Raw genomic sequence first — 22,741 nt, forward strand, 5'->3', positions numbered from 1 at the left:
CCGAGAGCTTATGTGAGCTTATGGCAGCATTGTTTCCATCTACCGCCGGCTAAGGCAACGACTATGGAGCGTTGGGACGATTCTAGCGCCGTCAGTAGATCCGGTGGAACAGGAAGTTCTTTCTTTTGGTGACCGTGTTTATCAAAGGAATCGAAAGTAAGTAACGCTGCTGATATTTGTTGAATTTACGCGTCATAACGTACCAAAAACTGCGAGAATCGTGAAATTAAGAATATACTGATGTTTCTTATTATGATTATAATCAGCCTGACTGGTTTTGCTTTGAAGTTTTTCATATTTCATTCAATTTAGAATCGCATACGTACGCCACGTGTTCTAATGGAGCCGATTCGTTGTCAAGAGTTCCAATCTTCCCTTTTACTGAAAGCAACTTGAATTATGTTTTAAACGAATCACGTCTGCGAAATTTCGTTTCTCTTAATTCACGATCAACTTCCAATTCTTTGAAAGGCGAGAGGCGTAATCACTTCACTAACTTGTATACACCATTTTCGAACTGCCGTGTAGCATGAAAATCAATATGTCTATAATTTTTTAGGAAATCAGAAATACATTTGTCACTATCTAGTGAGCTAAAGTCAACATTACTTTATTTCAGTATGGCGGACGCAGCTCCAGCCGCAGCCGCAGCACCAGCACGTGGCGGTTTTCGTGGGGGATTTGGCTCTCGTGGAGCTGGGGGTGACCGAGGAGGTCCAAGAGGAAGAGGCCGTGGTGGTAGAGGTAGAGGCCGTGGTCGTGGCCGTGGCAAAGAAGATGCCAAGGAATGGATCCCAGTTACTAAATTGGGACGATTAGTAAGAGATGGGAAGATTCGTACTCTGGAAGAGATCTACCTCTTTTCTCTACCCATCAAAGAATTTGAAATCATCGATTTCTTCATTGGGCCGTCTCTGAAAGATGAAGTCTTGAAAATCATGCCTGTACAGAAACAGACTAGGGCTGGTCAACGTACTCGTTTCAAGGTAAAGCAATCTTTAATAAGTAATGTAACGATTAAACAAGTTGGCACATGCTATAAACTGTATATAGTTGATTACCCGGTACAGTAGTAAAATTTTATTATATAAAGTGCAGTAAAAGCTATGATCACTTTCTCCAGAGTGAAAAAAATTCATCGTACATATGACAGTTCTTACTTAGTAATGTTTTACAGGCATTCGTCGCCATAGGAGATAGTAATGGTCACATAGGTCTTGGCGTGAAGTGCTCAAAGGAAGTTGCTACTGCAATTCGCGGAGCCATCATTTTGGCCAAATTGTCGGTTGTTCCTGTGCGTCGTGGTTACTGGGGAAACAAGATCGGAAAGCCACATACCGTGCCATGTAAAGTAACTGGAAAGTGTGGCTCTGTCCAGGTGCGACTAATCCCAGCACCTAGAGGAACTGGTATAGTTTCTGCTCCAGTCCCCAAAAAGCTTTTGCAGATGGCTGGTATCGAAGATTGCTACACCTCAGCCAGAGGATCGACTGGAACTCTTGGAAACTTTGCCAAAGCTACTTATGCAGCCATTGCTAAGACGTATGCTTACTTGACACCTGATTTGTGGAAGGAAATGGTCCTCACAAAGGCTCCGTATCAAGAGTACGCAGATTACTTGTTCAAGAATCATCGTCCAGTCACTGGTCCGCGTCCCACTGAAACTGTATAAAAAAATAAAAAACCTGACCTGGTTGTTACAGTAATAAATCTTCTTGAATAATTAAAATGACCACTAGTTTTGCTTAATTCTTTTCCTGTTGTACGTATCCTCTTCCCATAATATATTCAAAACTTTTATGTATAAAAAGATATTTCAATTGACTGTGTTATGTTAATTTTCGTGCTAATATGATAACCTACTGCAAAACAAATGTTCTTTAAATTAATACGGGAAATTTTTATTAAATTTAGAGTTTTGGTAACCTATAGCCTAAGTGACGGTAAATAATTTTGTGATATTAAATAATATATTCCAATAACATGTTTTTTTCAATTGACGTATGTTTGACCATGGGATTCATTTCATTTATATTCCTAATTATTATATTAGTTTATGCATGATTTGTTGCAGAAGGCCACATACAATACCTAAGAATTATCAGATCGCTATAAATATGACACCCTTCTGTCGGATTACGATTAGCTTAAGGTTCATTATATTCAAGCATACAATGACAAGATTTCATGAAAAAGTAATTAAAACTAGATTAGGTTGTATAAACGTTTACGCGGTCGGTAAAAATACCGGTTACATATTAATGAGCACGCTTATACTTAGAATTTACAATGAGATACGTGTAGAAGCACAAGAACAATTCAAAATAACATTCTTACATATCTAATACAAACAATCGTTTTGCGAATATGACAGTTACCTAGTTAGGTACTGAACTGGAATACTCCAAATTGTATACATGCACACGAAAATATTTATATAAAATAGTAATCATTCTCGTTCACGCATCTTTTTTTCTTTTTTAAAGATATATTTACTATCTATCATTCTTCACGATGTCATCACAATCATTTGGCTTTTCTAGTCAAAATTAGTAGAATTTCAGGTGATCGTTGCTAAAAATGAAGATTACAGTGTACGTAAATGCATACACCTATGCATGTCACCAAGAAACCCATGTATCTACTAGAAATTCTCAGAAATTCACACGACTTTCCTAATCCGTACAAAAGTTGAACTTATTTTTCCTCGAGTGTTTTATGTATATATTTCTATCAATTAACGTTACACATTTATAGTACAATTGTTCATACCAACGAAAATAATTTTACTTTCAGTGTGCATACATGCTCAAGATTACATATAAAACGGGTAATCGATAAAAAATTTCCTTTATGTATTTTGAATCGGCAGTGTGCGGTAAATTTTTCTATGTACAATTATTAACAATAATGATTTTTCGTATTGTTTAAAAATTGAAAATAAATAAGTCGTAAAATAAGTTCCCTGCAGTAGAAAATATTATAATAGTTCTTTAATTTGTGCAGTATACTTATATTCACAAATTACTTAGCTTTTTTGGGTATCAATCTCTGACTTGATTCTGGCGAATAATTAAAATTAGAATGGAAATAAAGAAAACTAATAGTAAATAGATACACCAAATTGCATCAAATGCGAATATGACGAGACGAGCATGAAAAATTGTTATTTTCACCGACACTTATTATACGATTGAATTCATCAATACTCGTGAATTAACTCAGTATTAATACTGCAGCTACAATAAATTGGTCAATAGTTTTGATTAAAAGTTGTGATTTGTATAACGAATTCACATGTATAGTAGATATCATTAAGCTACGATTCACCATCTTTTAAGATAATAATTATTCACTGTGACAGCTACAATGTTATGTAGACAATCATTTTTCTTCCATCGTTTTACCTTGCAATTTTTATGAAAACTTCGATGAATTCATATTTTTTCTTAAACAAGTTCATGTTGTTTCTACGCTGTAAATAACTATCGTACACTGCCTAATGAAAACCATTCGATGGTCTCGTTAGTAAGATTTAGTCGTTGTAGTGGTAAGCGAATACCACCAAGGAATTCATTTTCTTGAAGGGTATCGTGATTCCAAATAGTGGCCTCCAATGTTCGATCTTTAATCACTTCAATTGGCATTCGATACTCTAACTGTAGATCAAGAGAAACAAAATATTAAGTGAATATTCATAACGATAGACTAAAATACTAACAAAAGTAATAAGCAGTATAAAATTAGTATGAGTTACCATTTCCATGAAAGATGGGTGACAATTTTTTTTTACCACCTTCGTTTTACGTTTTGTTGCTTTTGTTGGGTCTGGCTTGAGATAAACCTTGACGTATGTATTAGGCTCTTGAGCATTTGCTACCTTAGGTAGACCACGAGCATGATGAATCATAACGCATAGAGCACCTCGGGTATAGTGTAAAGATAATTTTATTTGACCCATTTGGCCATTTTCGCGAATTCTTCTTTCTGTCCACCAGTTTCCAACTATAGCAGACGGAAAAAAATCAGTAAAATGAAATTGAACTAATGACACATACTGGGCACTAGTCATATCCTATGCCACAAGATATAACTGATGATACAACACAAGACATTTACTGATTTGTGCCAATTTGATCAATCTGATTGATCAAAAATTAATAATTATTAACTGAATTAGCCATATCTATTAAACGGTACCAACACAGATCCAAAGCTGCGAAATTTGTACCTCTGACTTTACGTAGATGGATATCAGCATTTTGTTGATCTCGAAGAAGTGGATGAAAAAATGTGTAGACCAAATCACTTTGTGATATTTCAGGGGCCATTTTGAACAAGCTCTGAAGAAACTTCTCAATATCTGCTCGACGCTTATCCGCCACCTGTTTGATATTCGAACGGCCAACACTCATCCCATTTGGAAGGCTGTACAAACAATAAGAATTATTTTTATGATATCAGATGATGTCATGATATTCAAATTATTTCTGATTATAGTTACAGTTGGCTAAATAGAAAATCTCGCTAAGATTATTCCAGTTTGATTTATAATATATCGTTTATAATAAGTTCAGTATCATTTTAAAGAATAAGGTAAGATTTTGTTGATAAGATATTACATATAAGCTAGGAATTAATAATACATCATATTCGTCTTTAGTAAAATGTTTGTAAATCCCCTCCAATTTTTAACAGTGTACGAAATTCGATATGTCATGTTAATCATATAAACAAAATTATTTTAATAGGCATCGATAGTAAAACTAGTTTTTCATGGTGAATAATCAAAGAGAATGCTGACAGTGTGTTTGCGATGAAAAAAAAAAGGAAAATTGAGTGGTGGGAGTTGGAAGGTGATAGGTCTACGTATGGCATGGTCAACATTCTGGTAATTAATCACGAGATAAGCCCAAGCGATCTAACAAGTGTTAGCAGTACACTCATGATAGCATGCTTTGTGACGTGTAGTAGTATCCATTTTTTCAACGAATTGCCATAGAGTTGGTATAAAGTATTGAACAGGTACAATAATTTTGTTTCCTAATATAGTGAGTGGTTTTCAAGAAAGGTGCAGTTAATTCTTTGAAATAGGATTGAATTTATTCAACATGTTCTATGCTAATAAGTATGTGGAAGTTGACACAGTCTGACGAATGGTATAAATATGTCAATGGCTCGTTGATAAAATGTGAATCACGTTTTATAATAATATGTAAGAATCCAACGAGATTATTTGCAAGTTATTTGCGATTCGGACAAGTTTTTCCTGCAAAACTCGTACTGTGCTCATAAAAGACCATAATATCATTTTATTGTAGTACGTGGATTTTAAAGTAAATAATGCACAGTGATTGACTGTCATATCATTTGCGATAACTATGACAGAACACCATTTGTTTTATCTGATAGAATGAGCAGATAGCAGTACGTTGTATTGATAGTATCATTTAACGAATGGTAACGTATTAATATCATATACTGATTTGGTTAGTTAAATCTGCACTCTAAATGTTTCTGAAAAAGTAAATATTTCGGTTCTTGTATTAATTGTTAGTTATCAAACGAATCATTTGCTTCATAAAAATGCCATGTTATCGATTGATTTAGAAATGTAGAACAAGCCCTAACTGCCAAACTCCCTATACATACAAGTGCTTTAACTTCTATAAAAAATTGAAATAGTTAAAAAAATTTCGTTTCAAAACATTCCTTTGTGTTGAAATGTTCATATTCAAATGTTCATATTTTCTGTATTTCTTTGTTTTCATTTCTCTTTTGGTTATTTAGACTTATAATTAGTTTGGCTAAAAAACCACAACATTTCTAGAACCGATAGTTACTCAATACAACAGTGTTTCTGTGGTCAATTCTAACTATTTTTAAACATTATATTATCTCATTTCTCTTGGCGATCGCATTGAATGCCACTGTTAAATAAAAACTAACAATGATTCAGAATCAATAAATCTTAAAGTGGCATGACAGTGATAACGACAGTTGATTTATAAACTTGTTCTAGGCATTCCCATGCAATCAAGCGGCTTGTGGTTGTAAAATCGAAGGAAGTTTAACTAGTGAAGTGTTTCAATATTGAAGAAGGTGTTGCAGCGGTTCGATCAAAATGGGCTTCAAATGGTTCAAGGCTCGCATCACGATAAGTAGAATGCCTGAATACTCTTCTGCGGCAGCGGGTTCCTACAGGACAACGTCATTTGACATGCCTGATTTTCAATCAAATAATAATTACACAACTTCGACTAACGGTCAAACCAATATTGATAAAACATCCATCACTAGGCCAGTTTCTTTGCCTGCATTGAAATTAAATAATCCAATGGCTGAAGTAACAGGCACAGATAATATTTCAGAAGCAGTCGAACTGAACAGCAGTGACAATTCAAGTAAATCTTCAAAGAAAACGTCCGACGTAACACAGTCGGGACGAGAAATGTACAGCGGTTTAGGAATAAGAAATACCGCTCTCTTGAAAAAAGAGACGTTTGAAGAGGATTATAATCAGAATATCGGAAACGTTACGCCTAGACCTGCACAAAAAATGCACAAGGCTGAATACAAAAGGAAAAAAGTTAAAGCACCAGTCCCGAAAAGAAAATTGAGTAAGAGCAGTGGTGATATTTTAAGGAGTGGTAATTCAGAAGGTGTTACATTTACAAATGAAAAGAAATCATCGCACACCAGTGATGTCGACGTTTAGTTTAGCTATACTTATATACTTATAAAACAATCTATCTTCAACGTAATATAGTCTATAGTTACAAATTTCATTGAAAACATTTTTTTCTTCACGGTTGATACCTACAGACCACTTGTAGAGAAAATTAATAAAAGTTTCTGATTTACTCTGCATAGTTCAAATACGGGGTGCAGAATGAAGACGGGTGATGATTTTATTGCTCGACGAAGGAATTGGTGATTTACGAACATATGACCTATATATGTATTTCATAGAATATTAAGTTGTTTCTATTCCATGGTAAGTAAGTTGCAAAGAAAGAGAGAACACATGGATAGCATATTACTAATATTTCGAGTGTAACTATATATGATGGTTTTGTTTACTTGATAAAATTATAATTAATGATGTTTTATTAGAAATGTGATAAGTGTATGACACAAGTTAAATAATTATCGTTATATTATGCTCACAGAAGCTTTTGAAACCCTTGTAGTCTAGTGATTACTATATTATATAGTAATTGTTGTCAATAATGGCATGGTGACTTAACGAAAAAATCTTTTTTCCTTCAATGATGCTAACATATATTCCTTATGAATAAAGAGTATGTGTTGAATAAACGAATAAATTAATATTTGCAGTCTTACCTGGCAACTTTAGCAAGAGGGAAGTGAATGCACAGCTTCTGATAAAATTCACAGAACTCCTTGTAAGATCGAAACAGATATGTAGGATCAGCGTGATTTTTTCTTTCTATTCTTAATATATACATATAGTACTTTTCTGGATCATAACGTTTTTGGTATCCGTAAACTTGAACGCTTGTCAGTTGGCCTTCTTGCTGCATGCTATAAATCGGAAAATTTCATAAAATTTAGTCAATGTGAATAAAGCACCAGAACTGCGATTACATAATCGAATACTTACGTATATGTACGTGGAATAAACGATAGTAGCTCGCCATCGTTTTGCTCTCCAGAAAATCTAAGCTGTGCAAGATTATGAAGGAAAAAATTGAATTGCGTAAACCAATTTTTGAGCGAGCTTTCAATCATGCGAGCAAAAGTTGCAGCAGCTTCTGGGTTTGTTTGACCAGGGAGTAAGGCTTTCTGGACATAGTTCACAGCATCCATTGTAACTCCGGGAATTCCAGAAGAGGCCATCTGAGGATTAGTGTATACATTCATTTTCGACTTATCAAGATCCTTTTCTATTTCAATCTCGCTCAGCTTATCGTGGATTAATTTTGTCATGGTGGAATCAGTTCTCAATTGTTTCTCATGTGTCAAGTTCTCCATTTCAATTATATTTAGATACAAAAGCACGGTTTGTCGAGTAATTAATTTATGAAAGTATATCGAAACAGCAAAGTATTATATCGCGTGTCCCAAAGGTTATTCTATTTTTATTCTCTCCTGCACTCATGAAATTTAGCATTCGGACCACTTCTATGTTTTGCACTTCGATGAACTTGTATTCTCTTAATTTATATAAGTAAACTCATATTGTCAATAAATTATGTTCAATTGTTGTCAAGTTCGTGAATTTAGTTTTCAAGTCATATAATTATCAAAACAAAATCATTCAACATTCAACATAGCACTTTTTATGTATCCATATTTCCGTTCAAATTCAAAATACGTATTGATATAGAATTCAAGGATTCGTAGACTTGGATTGTTAATTGCAAGATTTACATCCATCAGTGGTTAATATGTTTATTCGCCTGTCACAAATGATATTTTATTATAGCACATCACATCACGCTTCACCAAGGTTCTCTTAGAATAATGTGAAATATTCCGAGCACCAAGTCGTATTGTAGCGTGCAAGTTGTACGTGGTTGTGGTTTGAAGTTTGATAACACTAAAGTGGATAAGACTTCACATTATATGTACACATCAACTCTGTGGCGAGTTGTGGTATTTATTTATATCAGGAAGCACGTATGTCGACAAATTATACGCATTAAATTTGCGACTGATAATACGCCTGAAAACAATGGCTTTAACGAGATTTTAAATATTATAGACTGCAGCATATGGAAGAATTGAGAGAAACTGAAATGTTTGCGTCACATTTTTGTTCTCTTTGTCTCTCTTGAAAGTGGGAATAAATTATATCATAACACATCCTGTTTTTGTAAGTAAAATAGATAAGCTTATCTTAAGGTTCGACTTCAGCAACAGTTAACTGGTATCATTAAAAGGTCGAAATTTGAAAATATGCAATAGTAATTCAATTATGCGTAATTGCCACAATCATTATGATCTCTAACTTAATTGCAAAAAGAAGTTTGTCAGATACATTAATTCTCTCAGATCGTTCTTCTTTCTTTGTTGTGATGAAAGTTAATTAGCTTCAAAATTGTTAAAAGGGATACATACCAGTCCGAATAGATGGAGAATCAAGTTACTATGTTTTCGTACAATATTAAATGCCTGGCAACATAAATCTACGAAATGATGGAATTTCGCTGAAGGTTTGTCGCCACCATTTATAACGTATGCCATGTCAGATGTTAACACAAACGGTGTCCGATCTCTGAAAAATAGAACGTACAGTGAGAAATTGGAGCAAGTTTATATCCCAGTTTACAAAAAGTAGGCTCAAAATTTTATACCTCTTAAAATTTCCAAACATCTGGGCATCTCCCAAAAACTTGCCGAAATCAATGTGAAAAAGATGCCCCGATGTCTTGAGCATTATATTATCGTTGTGTCTATCACAAATACCGAGAATGTAAGTTGCTACACTATATCCAGCACAAGAGGCAGTGAAATTGGTCACTGCTCTTTCATATTCTAATTCAGACGGGTTGTGTTTCGCTAACCATTCTGCAATAGGTCGGTCTTTAAACGAGCCAGTCAAACCAAACTCGACTTGAATTTTTCGCAGAGTTTCTGCGTTAGTAACCATTTCAATCATGCCACGCTTGTAGCCAGTAGGAACGCAAGCGAAAGTCACCATTTTCAAGTCAAGACCTCCTTTCAGCCAAAGTTTATCCATGATACGAACCATTTGAAGGGTCAACATATCTTGTTGCAAATCATCGCCAACCTAAATTATTCGTTTGATTATTTCATATAGCCTATAAGAGTTTTGGAGAGAAATCTGATTTCTATGTAAAAATTAGGTTTCTTTAAAAGCAGTTTTCAGTTTAAAAATATGCACTAAATGAATATACCTTGAAGATGGCAGGAATGATGGCGTTATCTGTACTAATAAAGCTGATCTTAAGGGGCAAGGTAAACGATGGGAAATAGGAACAAGTTTGGACGTTGATGCCGAATACTTCTCTGCTTGGAGATAGAGGTAGACATGTGCCATCATTTTCCATTAGTTGACTGTTTATATTTTGTAAACCATTTTTAAGTGCTTCCATTCTCAACGAATCTTTCGTTGTTTTTATATTTTCTGCTACCTCGTGAAGGTTCTGTAACATAACAATCAGCGATTACAGTATTTTAAGTAACGTAATCAACATGATGAACCGTACCTTGACTAGACACTGTTGTGTAAGAAAACTATTTCTTAATGCATCCCCAACCACGGCAAGTAAGGCACGCAGCATCAATTGCAGTCTTCTATGGTACCTAGAGGCACTGATACTGTTGCCGTCATCTCCTGTTTGTGCATCAGAAGAATTCTAAAATTTTTTTAAACGAATTGTTATTTTCACGTCACACATTTTTCAGATGTGAGAGACGTATGAGCTCGGATAAGCATAGCGGATTTTGAGTACGATTATTGAAAAATCTTGAATGAATGATTCAGGAGAAATTTTAAATAGCGTTTGCAAAATGAATGGCTAAGTGAATGATAGAACAGGTCAGCATGCACTACATCATTGTTCGGTATTTTAATGAAAGGATGATCCAACCTGTACCTGGGGACTCTGTCCCGGCAGTGATTGATTCAACAGCCAGTAAATGTGGTGTGCGACTCTAGGAGATAGAAGCGAGCGCTCGAGTAAAAAACGAGCGAGAGGAGATGCTTCATAGGTCTCGTGTTTCAGAGCTTGTAATAACTGAGGTAAATAATCTATCAGCTCATCGCTAGTAAGATCTCTGATCCAGCTTACAGCCATTTCTCGAACCTTCATGTCAGGAAAACTGGAAAGACATACATTCATTATAGATAGACATGAGCTAGAAATATGTTGCTAGATGGTACCAACTCAAGTATAACATAGATTGCGAGATCAAATTAAAATGACGCACCATGGTAGGAGCAGCTGTAATGCCTGCACAGGTGGCAGTGGATTCCAGATACGCAACGATGCGTGTAAATCTGGCAGGCAAGCCCAATCCCAGCTGTGTGCTGCTAGCAACACTTTAGGTAATGCTTCAGGTCTGTCATGCAAATAATGTCTCTTCTCCCATAAAATTTCTCTCTCTTCCAGAGGCGGTCTGCGATATGAAGTTTATTTTTATAGAAAAGGATGCATGGTATGTGGTAAAGGGTTTTATAAAGCAGTAGATGAGCTATACCTGAAAAACGTATCCTGTTGAGTTATGTCTACGAGAATTTCTTGCGTGTTGTGATCTAACGAATTGAAGTCTAGAGATTTAATATCGTAATCTCTAAGTTCAGTGGGGAACAAGACTCTTCCACCATAATCGGGCAGTTCCAATCCAATTAGTGGTTGCACATTTCCATACGGATGAATTCCAGGGGCAGGAGCCGGCCCTAATCTCTTATCCGCATTGGGTGGCCACAGCGTAAGGAAATAACTGCCTTGGGACATGACTCTGTACACGTAATACAAACAAATACAGGATAGAAATTTTAAAGAACGGATTTTCACTCGATTCAGATCAAACCAGAAAGAACAATTCATCAAATGTTTTTCAAATGTTTTTCCTTAAATATCATAAATCATGTAAGCTATGAATTGATCAATGAAAATGCTCACCCATCGTAATCAAAAAACTGAAGTGCACCCCACCCAAGTTCTTCTTTGTGCATCGAACCTTCGGCTGAAGAATTAGACTCGTGCTCTGTGGGCTGCATGGTTCGACCATAGAGTACGAGAACCAGCCGCGCTTCTCTTGGTACTTGACATACACTTATCCCTTGGAATTCCAGCCTAAAATATTCGTTAGGATTGTATGATAAAATCTTTTTATAAGTCTTATACTTGATATGTGAAATATATTTTACCACGCATTGAATAAAACTCGCTGATAAAAACTTGAACCGAGTGTCATGGGTTCGGAAACAACTGGATGACCTACGGGTCGAGTCCCATGAAATATTTGGGCAGCTATGATGTAGTCGTCGTGTTTCCAAGTGGCTGGTAATCTATGAAGAGCTCCTACTCTGACGAGAACTGTATCTATAACTTCTGATGAAACTAAAGTATCTGAAGAAATAATAAATGTCGTTAAAGATTGTTACAGTTAGGACAAGTATACCTGATGGCAGAAACGAAAAAATACTACTCACTGGTTGGATATTCTCCTCTAGTATTCAATTGAAAATCAACTCTGAATGCATGGCAATAAGTTTCAACTAGGTCTTGGATAGCATCTCGTATTTTATGACAATTTGTCGCTATCACTTCTGGAAATTTTGTTTTTATAGCTACAGGAGAGTAATCGCCTTCTTCGTGCAATGCATCCGGTTTTTTGCACTCATTATTAGCCGTTTGGGCTGAGGGCAAGAACTGACAGAAGGCATGCACAAAATTGTCGACAGCTTCTGTTATTTCAACAGTTTCGACATTTCCCATTAGCGCACAGACTGCCTTTATGGCCTGTACAACACCGCGTGGTTTAAATTGTGGAAAGAGACTAGAAGTATGATTTGTTGTTGCCATTTGCAATGCTGTTGTCTCCACACGCTCCATTTCTTTCTCGACAGTTTCTACAGCGTAACGTTTTAAAAATATACGATTTATGTTGACATGTTACAAAAATTTTTTCAATTTATTTCACGTTTTATTATCACAGATCTAAATTAGGTATCTAAATTGGACGAGATAGCAGATGCCGTGTACATTCAAAAGTGTCGAAATTTTTGTACTCACCTAACAATATAATTAAAGTGTCATAGCATATCGTTTGCACAGGTTCATTGGGTAAAATTTCCTCTAATCGTAAGCACTGATCTCGGTTATCGTCTTGAAGCTTCAAGAAAAATGTTACGTCAAGACATTGTGAAGCGAATGAAATATGATAATATTTACTTACTGTTCTGGCAAGTGATCGTTTCATTTGTTTTCTTGTCAAGATCGCCAATTCAATATCTTTTTCCAATTTGATACATTGATGTACATATTCATATTGTGCTAAGGTTGTATTTGGAACAAGATATTCAGCCAATCCAAGAACTCTCAGACAGTACTTATCTACATTAACTGTATCTTCGTCATCCAACGTGCATGCTACATTGAGTATGACATGTTCCACACAACAATTGACTGAAAAGAATACAAAATTCAGACGAAACCTTATTCCTATGATATAATTCTACCACAAAAGTTCTACAAAGACAAGTATAATCCTCCGAAAGTTTACCATCGCATGTGAAAGTGATAGGCTGAACAGGATCTTCAGTGCTAGTAGTGAGTTGTGGGTATACAACTATTTTTATACTTGTTCCATCTGGATATAAGTTCTCCATCATCGGACTTACTACATGCCCAACATTTGTACTTGGATTATTGAACGGAAATTCGCCTAAAATAACAATACAATTGATAGTAACGATCCAAAAATTTTTATGTAAATTTGGGAAGGATGAATGGTTTTATGCTTATCGAGTTTGGCCTACCTCTCACAGATTTAATCATCTTGTGAAAAGCTTTCAGGTCACAGTCATGCAAGGATGCTCTTGCTTTAACTACGGTAATATTCTCGTAAAGACGAGTGTTCCTTTTTTGCTGTGAACAAAGAGAAAGAGAAGGCAGGTTATAGAAATTCCAATCCATCTAATTGGAAAAAATGCGTTTTAGAAACGACAGGAATAGTTTATTAAAATATACGAACACGACGATCCAGCGACGTTCGTCTCCTTTCAATAGTGTTCCAAGCCGATGAATTTCTAGGTGGCAGAGGTGGAGGAGCTGCTGGTGATACGGCAGGTGACTTTGCCGATTTTTCAACAGCAGCGTAAACTGGGTCGGAATTAACGCTTTCATTCGTGCTGTACATATAGTCAAAAGGGTCAAATGGGTCGTACACAGATCCGCTGAGCTGCGAATCTGTATCTGTTTTGAAAATCACAGAAAAGCATTATTTATTTATTGCAACATGTATAGAAGTGTCTTTTCACGAAAGGTTTACTCACCATCCCTAGCTGCCAATGTGGCCTCATCATTCACTTCAGTCTTTATAAGCAAGGGGTCAAATGCTTCAAGAACGCTGACTCTTACATTAGTTTTGTCTTCGTTTTGTTCAAATACGGTCAGATCTATCAGATTACTGTTGAGTTTTTTCTCTATTACTTTCAGAACATCTAGCTGCCTGTTATCTACACTGTAATTGGGAGAAGATACTCCAAACACCGACGGACTTGTGCAAGTCCGATAGTTTGCTGGTAGAGGTGGAATCTACAATGTTTTTAAAAGCAATGTCAACACGACTGTCATCAACTGAAATTGCAAAGCAAGAGTAGCAATAAAGTCAAACTGATGCTGTGTCTTTTGAAAAAGAACACTAGATAAATGTAGACAAGGAAAAAGTTTAGCCGTATGTTTTACAAATGACAGTAATTAAAATAAGACAGAGCGTATGAAAGTATGCTACAAACGAAAGTGTTATGAAAACGATTTTTATTATTCACCTGTGGAATGCTGTCATGTGTATTACTACTAACACTGCTTGCCCTGGACATTACAGGGCTGATGCCCGGAGTGCTAGGTGTACTAGGTGTGCACGGAACAGTCGATGTGCTTGGTCCTGGTGACGGTGAGTGATATCTCAAATCCCTAGGATTAAAAGTACTCGCAGAGCTACTGCTGCGCGAGACTTTTGGAGCTCTTCTCAATAAAGAGGGATGGTTTTCCCATTTTGGTTCGACAGGCGCTTTTCTGTAAAACAAATGGCCGCCTTGGTCAGAGAAGTTCTAAATAATAGATTGAGAAATGCAGATAAGAATGTAATTCACAGGATCACATTAGTATCTATTGTATTGCCTGTAGAGCTTGTCATTCATATTCTGGGGTATGCCGGGTATCAAAACAGCTGATGATTAATAATCGAAAGTTTTTTTGCAATGCTGTATAAATAATTAATGGAAAGCTTACGGCGGCGGGGGTGGTGGTGTACAGTACGAAGTTAGGCCATCTTGTTTAACAGGGCTTGTAAAATTAATCAAATCGGGAGCAGCTCCCCTATTTGAAGTGCCCGGTGTTGATGAATTTCTTCTATACGGAACGGGGGGTGGAGGTGCGATTATCGCCGTAGTTCTTGGTTGGCCAGTATTGAATGATCCTGGTCTAGGTCGACTCCGTAAATGAAGCCTGTGGATAAATATGGAAATAAACTTTTTGACTAAATATAATTTCTCAAGCTTCTATATGGAGCTAGACTTGTTTCCATCACTCTCAAGATATGAAAATGTTTGGATTGTTTACCGATCGCTGATCGGTGCTCCGTCAACCTCGACTGTGTTGCTATCGTCGTTGCTACTGTTGTCGTTGCTGTGTGGCGAAGTATACGGTCGTCGAACATGGCCAGTATAATCGAGCTGTTCTTTTTGTAGTTTGAATTTTTCCAAGGCCAGACTTTCCAGGCTTAGGGCTTGCGCCCTTTCAAGATCTTCTTGAAATTGTTGATCATAGTCTATCACCGGTTGCCTTCGAGTATGCGTGTTCCCACTGTAGTTCGACATCTGTGGATCAATAAGATCGTGTTTAAATAAAACCTTTTTTCTTATAGTTTTTTTCGTGCTTGGAAATACATCTATTCACAGCTAAGTTAACGGACCACGCTAGAGATAACGATATTTTTGATAACTGACATTTGATAGGCAACTCATCATTGCTTCGAGTTGTTTAAAATTCCTGTTAAACAGATAGCTCTCACATTTCTTTTTGACCCAGACAAGGAATTCTTTGAAATGCCAATTAGTTACTTGTAAGAAACGAATATAATCGGTCCTCTAGTATTTTTCTATACAAAGTAATCTCAAACTATGTTTACGATTGTTACATCGATCAATGACTATTGTCAAATTGAATGTGCTATGAGGCTCACTGACACACAATATTGTCAGTTCAACAGCACAGAACCGACATTTAAACATATACATTTGTTGTGGTATCACTTGGCTTTGCTTAGCATGTTGCCGGAAATGTATTTTTCAATTTCTTCAGCCTCGACAAATATCTGCACTTTGCTGAACAAGCGGACTTAATAATATGTATAACACACATCGCAACAACAATAGAGAAACTTTCAGAAAACAGGATCTGTCTTTTTTTGTTTTGAAAAAAAAAATATGGTTTTAAATTATACGTAATGTTTACAGTTACTTTACTTCGACAATATCGATTAAACTGACTCGGCTTTGTCATGTTAATACGGTTTGCTATTGTCGGGAGAATTTTGAGTCAGTTTTAGGATTCATACGCTGTTCCGATAATTAGTCACAAGTTCTTGGGTGGATGAATGAAAACAACTGTAAATATTGTACAGTGTCAAAGTCACCCTGACATCGAAGCGTGCGATGTTGAACTGAATCAATTCTTTCATTACTAGTTGAATCTGAAGAATGATAAATTTTTTGAATCATAGTAGACGATAATTATTCTATGATTAAATTCGTACGATCAAAAACTTTCATCATCGAAAGGCTTAGGTGAGAAAAATAAATGCACAGATAAAATATAGCAACACGTTTGTAAAAGATGTTCGAGTATCTTTCGCAAAAAAATAAGGCGAAAATTTCTTTACACAAAATTGACAAGTGATGTCACAACAATGTAAAAATAGAACGTCACCAGATACAGACGCGAAGAATGTTCATAAAGAAATGAAGTCTAAATCTAACCTATAAGCCGAAATCATAAAAAAAAAAGGTACGACAGTGATGCATCAGCAATTGACAGGTAGCGTGAAATGTTGTTACTACGAGATCTGTGCGGAAGCGTGAAAAGAACAAGAATAAGAATAAGAATAAGGAGTATAAAATGTGCACGGAAACCGCGATAAGAATCGCGAGGTCGGATGGGTTGAAAGTTAACCGTTTGAAAAGTCCTGTCAGTTGGTTATTAGGAGAATAACAATTAGAAAAAAAAAACACACACAGACATGCACACGCGTTATCACCCGAATAGTACTGTCACGATTAAACTCACACTGGCATTATAATAAGCGTCCTAGTTATGCGGTACTCATAAAATAATTGACAAATATTTCATCAAGATGCTACGGCTATCGGCACCGTTATAGTTCACAGACGACGTGACATTTCTAATTTACAGTTCAGCAGAGCCGAACCAACTGCGGAGCAACGTACAAACTTCTATTACCGTACGCGATAAATCTACTACTGCCGTTCAGAGCCACGAAGTCTGCTGCGGATTGTTTGCCAACTTCACGTCGGTAGCTCGCTCTTTCCTTTTTCCTATCGCTCTCTCGATCGCACTGCAATCGTAATCGAAAATTTGAATTTGAAGTATCCCAGTTTACGACACCTCTCAAACCCTATTTATAATGTCGTAAAAATTTACGATCGCACGTTTTTTTTTGTATTCTCCTTGCGCCGATACGTTAAAATTGCAATGATTATTACCCAGGTAGCAAAAAATTTACAGTCGTTAAAAAGCCGTCTAACAATAAAGCATGTCTCATGCGCCATTTTCTGAGGACTATAACGCCGCAAGGATATTTCTTAAGCGTAAACATATGTTTTGAACATGGAGGTATTTTTTAGCTGTCAAAAAATGGCGGGTGAAGACATCCTTCTAGGTATTCACTCGAGACTGGGATCTCCATAATTCCGGCATTTCATCAGTATTACCACCGAAATATGTTTGTTTTTCAGTATCGCCTTTAATTCTGCAGAAGACTTGATCAACGACGGAAGTTGTTGCAGACAGAAATTTATGGAGGAAATTTATTTGGCATTGCTGATTATTATGGTGGAATGTGCCATTTAGGGTATAGCGTAGGAGCGGATGTGAACATTTATCGCTACGCCAATGGCTCATTGTTGAATACCAAACCCATGAATTCAGACACGTTTATAAGTTTGAATTCGCAGTAGCCGAAGACATAATAATCGCGACGGTTGCTGCTGGTTTTTTTTATAATCATGTGAGGGGCGTTTTACTCGCGTGTCTGTAGATTATAAATGCTGATGCATTTCCGTGTTTCATAATATCCTCTGGTAAGAGATCACGAAATTTAAATGCCATTAAATTAATTTAAGTACAGCGAATACTATACTTTATACAAATTTATGGTGTTTTGTACTAATTCATTCGAGTGAAACTTTATTACTCGATTACAGTATAATAGTAATGATAAATAGTAACAGAGTTATTTACACACTACGCGCAGTTAAGAAGGTAAACAGAATAAAATTAATTGATGACATGCACGAAATACAGCCATTGAAAGTTCCATCGATTCGTAAATTCAGTGTTTAGAAAATAATCGTAATTTTATGCAAAAATATATATCATAGTATTTATAAATCTGTAAGAACTTTTATAAAAAAGGAAGACGAAGTTGAGTCATCGCCTCGGGAATAAATTATACAAATACATAAAACGGTATAATATGAATATTAATACGAATGCACGGTTAAGACACGTAAGTAACACGTATCGCTTAAGTATCTTTCACCGAAATTATGTAATTTCTTAGTATCCTTTACAGTTTGCACTAAAACTGCAGGATATTTAATGGTTACTTAAGTTTCGTATTGTAATTTTACGTGCGTGTACATTTGCCGACACACAACATACGCGAATATACATATACGTATATCACGGTACGTGCATATGTCCGAGCGAGACGTTGAAAGTAAACATAATTCGCGAAGGTTGCAAGCGAAGGTAAATTAGTCAGCTTGTTTGACAGGCTTCGCGGTGGATCAGCAAGCTAAGTTACTCGATGATGATTCCTCTGGAACAAACTCAAGCCAAATTCCTTTTTCACTGGCTGTGACGAGGCTTCGCCGGCTATATGTCATGGGGACAGCGGATTTCTCGCAAAGCTTGACCGAGTGGCTCTTCAGCAAAGAAATTATCCCCACTTTGGTCTGAAGCAGCGCAAACCGCATTCCTGAAAAACACAATCATAGCATATTGCGATGTATACGTGTTTAACACGTAGGTACGTGCCTGCGTGCCAAGGTGAATGAAAATGAAAAGTTACTTCCTCGAGAGTCGACTTGCCGATACGGATTATAAATCTGATCCTCCCAACGTACCTATGCAGTTTCGAGGTCCTTCCCCGAAGGGCAGGAACGTGTAGGGATGACGGCTCTGCTTCGTTTCGTCGGAGAAACGTTCCGGGTCGAACTCTTCCGGGTTTGGGTAATGTTCCGGGTCATGGTGGAGAGCGTAGATAGGGATGATCACCCGGGTACCACTAGGAAGCACGACGTCCGTTCCTGGAACTCGATAAGGTCCTTCGCATCTCCGCGACAACAACGGAGCGGGAGGATGTTTCCTCAAAGTTTCTGAGAACCCGTTATAATTGTGTGGTTGTATTTTACAATTAGTATAATAATCGTTATCGCGATAGTTTATCGCAACTTTTTTTGGCTGTTAAACGATAGTTCCTGAAGGTATCGTGGACTTTGATCACTCTGAGCGAACCGTGTATTGAGAAGAATTTTTTGTCCAAACTTTTTCACTTCGTTTATGTCTACAGATTATGGTGTCACGTAAGATTTTTCATTCTAAAGTAATACGGAATTTTTTACAGGCAGATAGTCGTCGGGATTCGCCGAAATATGCGTAACGTTGATGGGTTGATCATATAATACATCTCGATATTCGCAGAGTATTTTATTCCAGGAAATTCTCGAGGACAACTTACCGAGTACGACTTTATCGAGATATTTCATTTTAGAAACACACTCGAATGATAAATTCCCGTCGTATTCTTCGAGACTATTTATTATCTCCTGCCTGGTCTTCCACTGAATATCAGGATTTAGCGCCAGCTCGTGAAGGCAGAAGGATATCGTCGCGGAAGCGGTTTCGTATCCTGCCGCAAAGAAGACAAAGGCTTGGGCCGCGATAACATTTTCGTCCAATTCTAAAATTAAAAAATTTTTTTTACGCAACGACATTGTGAAACTCGTGAAATTTTCACGAGGATCTTATTTTTCAACCAACATTTACGGCACAACTGTATAAGCGCAGTCTATTGGGCGACTCACGATTCCGTCTACGTGCTACAAATATAAACAAATATAATTAGGCCATTTAAGCTACTGACTGCATGGCAGCAAGCATGCTTGCGTCAGCATGTCGATAACACTCTCAGCGTGGCCAACAGGGTCAAGAAATAAAAAAAAAACAACGACGGTAATCGGAAAAGAAACATCCGTGGCGGTATCCAGAAGATCGATTTCTCTCCAGTCGACGTCAAGATTGAGGATATTTTGGTAATCATTTTTTACGAGACTGGATGCCGGTTGCCGATAATGCACGTAGTTACACCAGCTTGTAACACTTAAGCCCTGCATGTAGCGTGTGGTCACGTACAAAATGTAAAGATTATTCATACATTTCGAATTGAAATATAGCTAATTACACTGACACGCCTGTAATATAATATATTGTATTCGACGGTACGTATTCATTATGTCGAAATCGGTTACGAATTCTTGATTACTTATCACGCGATCAGTTTCAACTTCACACCTAAAAGTGACTCGATTACATTCCGCATTGGCGTGACTTGGCAAATTAATTCGCAACAATTTATCGCAGATTAATTAGTTATTATTATTCAGAGTTAACCACAGGCGAGAGACAGATCGTTTCACGGATTATAATGTTATTTTCATATCGATAGAGGTGATATTATCCTAATCCCAGTTTATGCTTGCCGTATTACCATTTAATTAACAACATCGCCGATGCATCTTCAGATTGTGAATTGCTAAGCGTTGTGTCAAAGTTTTCGTCTGACTTATTGTTACCTGCCTCAGATTTTTATCCCGTGAATTCAGTACGCTTCAATTTCTCTTATTAATTGAAGAAGCGGTTTATGACGTTGATGCACGAAAAGCTCACCAACCGTACTGAGTTTTAAACGCCCATATCGAGTTTTCATTCCGTTATCTCTAATAAATTGCAATGACGATTTTTCCAGGCATAACCAAGAGCAGAATAATGTTACGACAACCGTGTCCGTCCTACGATTGCTAATCATAATTGCGATTGCGATGTCACGCGTAATGCATTTATCACTTAAAATTTGACAAATGAGTGGGAATTATTCCAGATATTGTGACGTTGGATTTTGATGATAGAAACGAAAAAAATTGAGGTAATTTTTAATTAAAATAACTCTGCTGTTCCAACGAGCTTCCAAGTCACGTATCGGTACGTTTTGAACTACGAGGATCTCTGTCATTTCAGGAAGAAGATGAGCCCTCGACAGATGTCTTTTCTCCGAACGCTGATATGATACCTACATGACACTTGCTGTATAAATTTCGCCAAGGATCATTAGACGCCGTCGTAGAGCCAGTTACATGTATACCTATTTCCTTTGCAGCTTGAATTTCCTCCTCGGTGAGAGGCTGCGTCCTGCCGTTCGAATGCTCAACGTCCAGGATCCCCTTGTGCTTGAGTTCGACGAGCAGATCCATGAAGTCGTGTCTGTTTATGCCCTGCGCCTCGCGCTCCTTGATCATGTCGGATACAACATTCTTGAAGAATTTAGTGACTGTGGGGTCGATCACCTGGACCCGAAGAATTTTAAACAAGCCGGGGACCGAGGTACGAAGCATCCTCCAAAGCGCAGTCTTGTAGCTGGGCTTGGATAGCTTTTCGGCCATACTTCTGAACGTCGAGCTTTCGTCCGCCAGGGCGTTTATTTGTATGCCAAAAGCGCAGGACCCGATCACGTCAATGGTAAACTTGGCAGCCAACGCACGCACTTCAAGAGGCTCGTTACGGTTGACGGAGCGACGGATCAGCCTTTCAAATTCCATCGAGCATTCGGCCAGTAAGTAAAACATCCTCTTAATTTTACCGGAGGAAAATGTCGGCGTCAGCTTCGACCGTAGACTCTTCCATTTTTTGCCCTCGAGGTTGAAGAGGTGCCCGTTGAGCGGATCCTGCGAATTGTTCACCGGAATACCCCGGTTCGTAAATATCGCAAAGTCCTTTACGAATACGCATTTGATCAGGTCCGGGTCCCTGAGGAAGATGGCCGGCATCCTGACGCGAAAGACGCCGAAGAATCGTTCGCCCCTGAACCAGTTGTACATATCCTGAATTCCCTCGCATTGCGATTTCTTGAACAGCAAAAGGTCTCCAAAGTTACCAAGGAATATCGTAGGTTTTTTATACGGTACTCCCTTCGATTCCCAATAATTGAAAGTCGACGTAAAATAGAAGTAAATTATGCCGATGAAGAGACCAGTCAGAAGGATCGGGTCCAAAAGCTCTGTCAGTATGCCAATCATTTCGACGCGCGTTCACTCGATACTTCTTCACAACAGTTTCAACCTATTAAATCTGAAAAGAAGCAGCACCTATCTGGCAGAGACTCTAATATCAGTCTTAAATTTACCGTAACTGTAATAATATCAAAATTCAAAACGGAACAGCGCGTTTTTCTCCCAGTCTTTACATGTAAAACGGTTTGCAGGTATACCGTATGCACGGTACGGCAACGATTCAATCATGCCGCGTGGATCAATAAACGCTAATGAAAGTGACGCAAACTTAGTTAGCCAATGTCACGTGACTCGTTTGCGCATCGGACAGTTATACCGCACTTGTTGTGTTTAGAACCACCGCGTATAATCGTACCGTGTAGGGTATACACTTGCATCCGGTAAAAACGTATCACAATGGGCTATAGTATTATTCGAATAAAAATAATT

At 37.3% G+C, this 22,741-nt stretch overlaps 4 protein-coding genes across 13 annotated transcripts; 2 read left to right on the forward strand and 2 right to left on the reverse strand.

Moving 5' to 3' along the window:
- Window positions 1–77: 77 nt before the first annotated feature.
- Window positions 78–1,735, forward strand: LOC124184296 (40S ribosomal protein S2). Its single transcript, XM_046573835.1, has 3 exons — window positions 78–156; window positions 620–986; window positions 1,178–1,735. The coding sequence occupies exons 2-3, from the start codon at window positions 621–623 to the stop codon at window positions 1,670–1,672; spliced, it is 861 nt and encodes a 286-aa protein (XP_046429791.1). The 5' UTR covers window positions 78–156; window position 620; the 3' UTR covers window positions 1,673–1,735.
- Window positions 1,571–17,191, reverse strand: LOC124184294 (phosphatidylinositol 4-phosphate 3-kinase C2 domain-containing subunit beta). 2 transcript variants are annotated; one of them, XM_046573833.1, is made up of 25 exons: window positions 17,010–17,191; window positions 15,285–15,541; window positions 14,955–15,170; window positions 14,492–14,738; window positions 13,997–14,258; window positions 13,696–13,916; window positions 13,481–13,589; window positions 13,225–13,386; window positions 12,898–13,127; window positions 12,735–12,834; window positions 12,152–12,571; window positions 11,867–12,068; window positions 11,619–11,792; window positions 11,194–11,454; window positions 10,924–11,112; window positions 10,590–10,815; window positions 10,200–10,349; window positions 9,888–10,136; window positions 9,324–9,760; window positions 9,088–9,244; window positions 7,628–7,863; window positions 7,348–7,548; window positions 4,232–4,428; window positions 3,758–4,005; window positions 1,571–3,659 (listed from the first exon to the last, which is right to left on the reverse strand). In XM_046573833.1, exons 2-25 carry the CDS (start codon window positions 15,539–15,541, stop codon window positions 3,486–3,488), a joined length of 5,325 nt encoding a protein of 1,774 aa, XP_046429789.1. In that variant the 5' UTR covers window positions 17,010–17,191; the 3' UTR covers window positions 1,571–3,485. The 2 variants fall into 2 exon arrangements, with proteins under 2 accessions (XP_046429789.1, XP_046429788.1); XM_046573832.1 differs by having other exon boundaries at window positions 10,584–10,815.
- On the forward strand, window positions 4,491–7,291 carry LOC124184297. 9 transcript variants are annotated; one of them, XM_046573845.1, is made up of 3 exons: window positions 4,894–5,025; window positions 6,023–6,620; window positions 6,874–7,291. In XM_046573845.1, the coding sequence occupies exons 2-3, from the start codon at window positions 6,125–6,127 to the stop codon at window positions 6,894–6,896; spliced, it is 519 nt and encodes a 172-aa protein (XP_046429801.1). In that variant the 5' UTR covers window positions 4,894–5,025; window positions 6,023–6,124; the 3' UTR covers window positions 6,897–7,291. The 9 variants fall into 9 exon arrangements, with proteins under 9 accessions (XP_046429797.1, XP_046429801.1, XP_046429792.1 ...); XM_046573841.1 differs by lacking the exon at window positions 4,894–5,025 and adding an exon at window positions 4,491–4,596 and having other exon boundaries at window positions 6,023–7,291; XM_046573836.1 differs by having other exon boundaries at window positions 6,023–7,290.
- Window positions 17,192–18,132: 941 nt separating the features above from the next.
- On the reverse strand, window positions 18,133–22,327 carry LOC124185526 (probable cytochrome P450 6a14). Its single transcript, XM_046576396.1, has 4 exons — window positions 21,388–22,327; window positions 19,708–19,929; window positions 19,094–19,345; window positions 18,133–18,945 (listed from the first exon to the last, which is right to left on the reverse strand). The coding sequence occupies exons 1-4, from the start codon at window positions 22,316–22,318 to the stop codon at window positions 18,755–18,757; spliced, it is 1,596 nt and encodes a 531-aa protein (XP_046432352.1). The 5' UTR covers window positions 22,319–22,327; the 3' UTR covers window positions 18,133–18,754.
- Between the last annotated feature and the right edge of the window lie 414 nt (window positions 22,328–22,741).

The sequence above is a fragment of the Neodiprion fabricii genome, chromosome 6 (assembly GCF_021155785.1).
Source record: "Neodiprion fabricii isolate iyNeoFabr1 chromosome 6, iyNeoFabr1.1, whole genome shotgun sequence".
Classification (NCBI taxonomy): domain Eukaryota; kingdom Metazoa; phylum Arthropoda; class Insecta; order Hymenoptera; family Diprionidae; genus Neodiprion; species Neodiprion fabricii.

Excerpts from the sequence above, each read along its gene's own strand:
- LOC124184294 (XM_046573832.1), bottom strand. The coding sequence starts at position 15,541 with ATGTCGAACTACAGTGGGAACACGCATACTCGAAGGCAACCGGTGATA. Across the intron at positions 13,590-13,695 it reads GAACGTCGCTGGATCGTCGT|CAAAAAAGGAACACTCGTCT; the intron begins GTTCGTATATTT and ends CTTTGTTCACAG. Across the intron at positions 10,816-10,923 it reads TTACAGCTGCTCCTACCATG|TTTTCCTGACATGAAGGTTC; the intron begins GTGCGTCATTTT and ends ATGTCTTTCCAG.
- LOC124184296 (XM_046573835.1), top strand. The coding sequence starts at position 621 with ATGGCGGACGCAGCTCCAGCCGCAGCCGCAGCACCAGCACGTGGCGGT. Across the intron at positions 987-1,177 it reads GTCAACGTACTCGTTTCAAG|GCATTCGTCGCCATAGGAGA; the intron begins GTAAAGCAATCT and ends AATGTTTTACAG.
- LOC124185526 (XM_046576396.1), bottom strand. The coding sequence starts at position 22,318 with ATGATTGGCATACTGACAGAGCTTTTGGACCCGATCCTTCTGACTGGT. Across the intron at positions 19,930-21,387 it reads TCAAGCTGCAAAGGAAATAG|AATTGGACGAAAATGTTATC; the intron begins GTATACATGTAA and ends TTTTAATTTTAG. Across the intron at positions 18,946-19,093 it reads AGGACCTCGAAACTGCATAG|GAATGCGGTTTGCGCTGCTT; the intron begins GTACGTTGGGAG and ends TGTGTTTTTCAG.
- LOC124184297 (XM_046573841.1), top strand. The coding sequence starts at position 6,125 with ATGGGCTTCAAATGGTTCAAGGCTCGCATCACGATAAGTAGAATGCCT.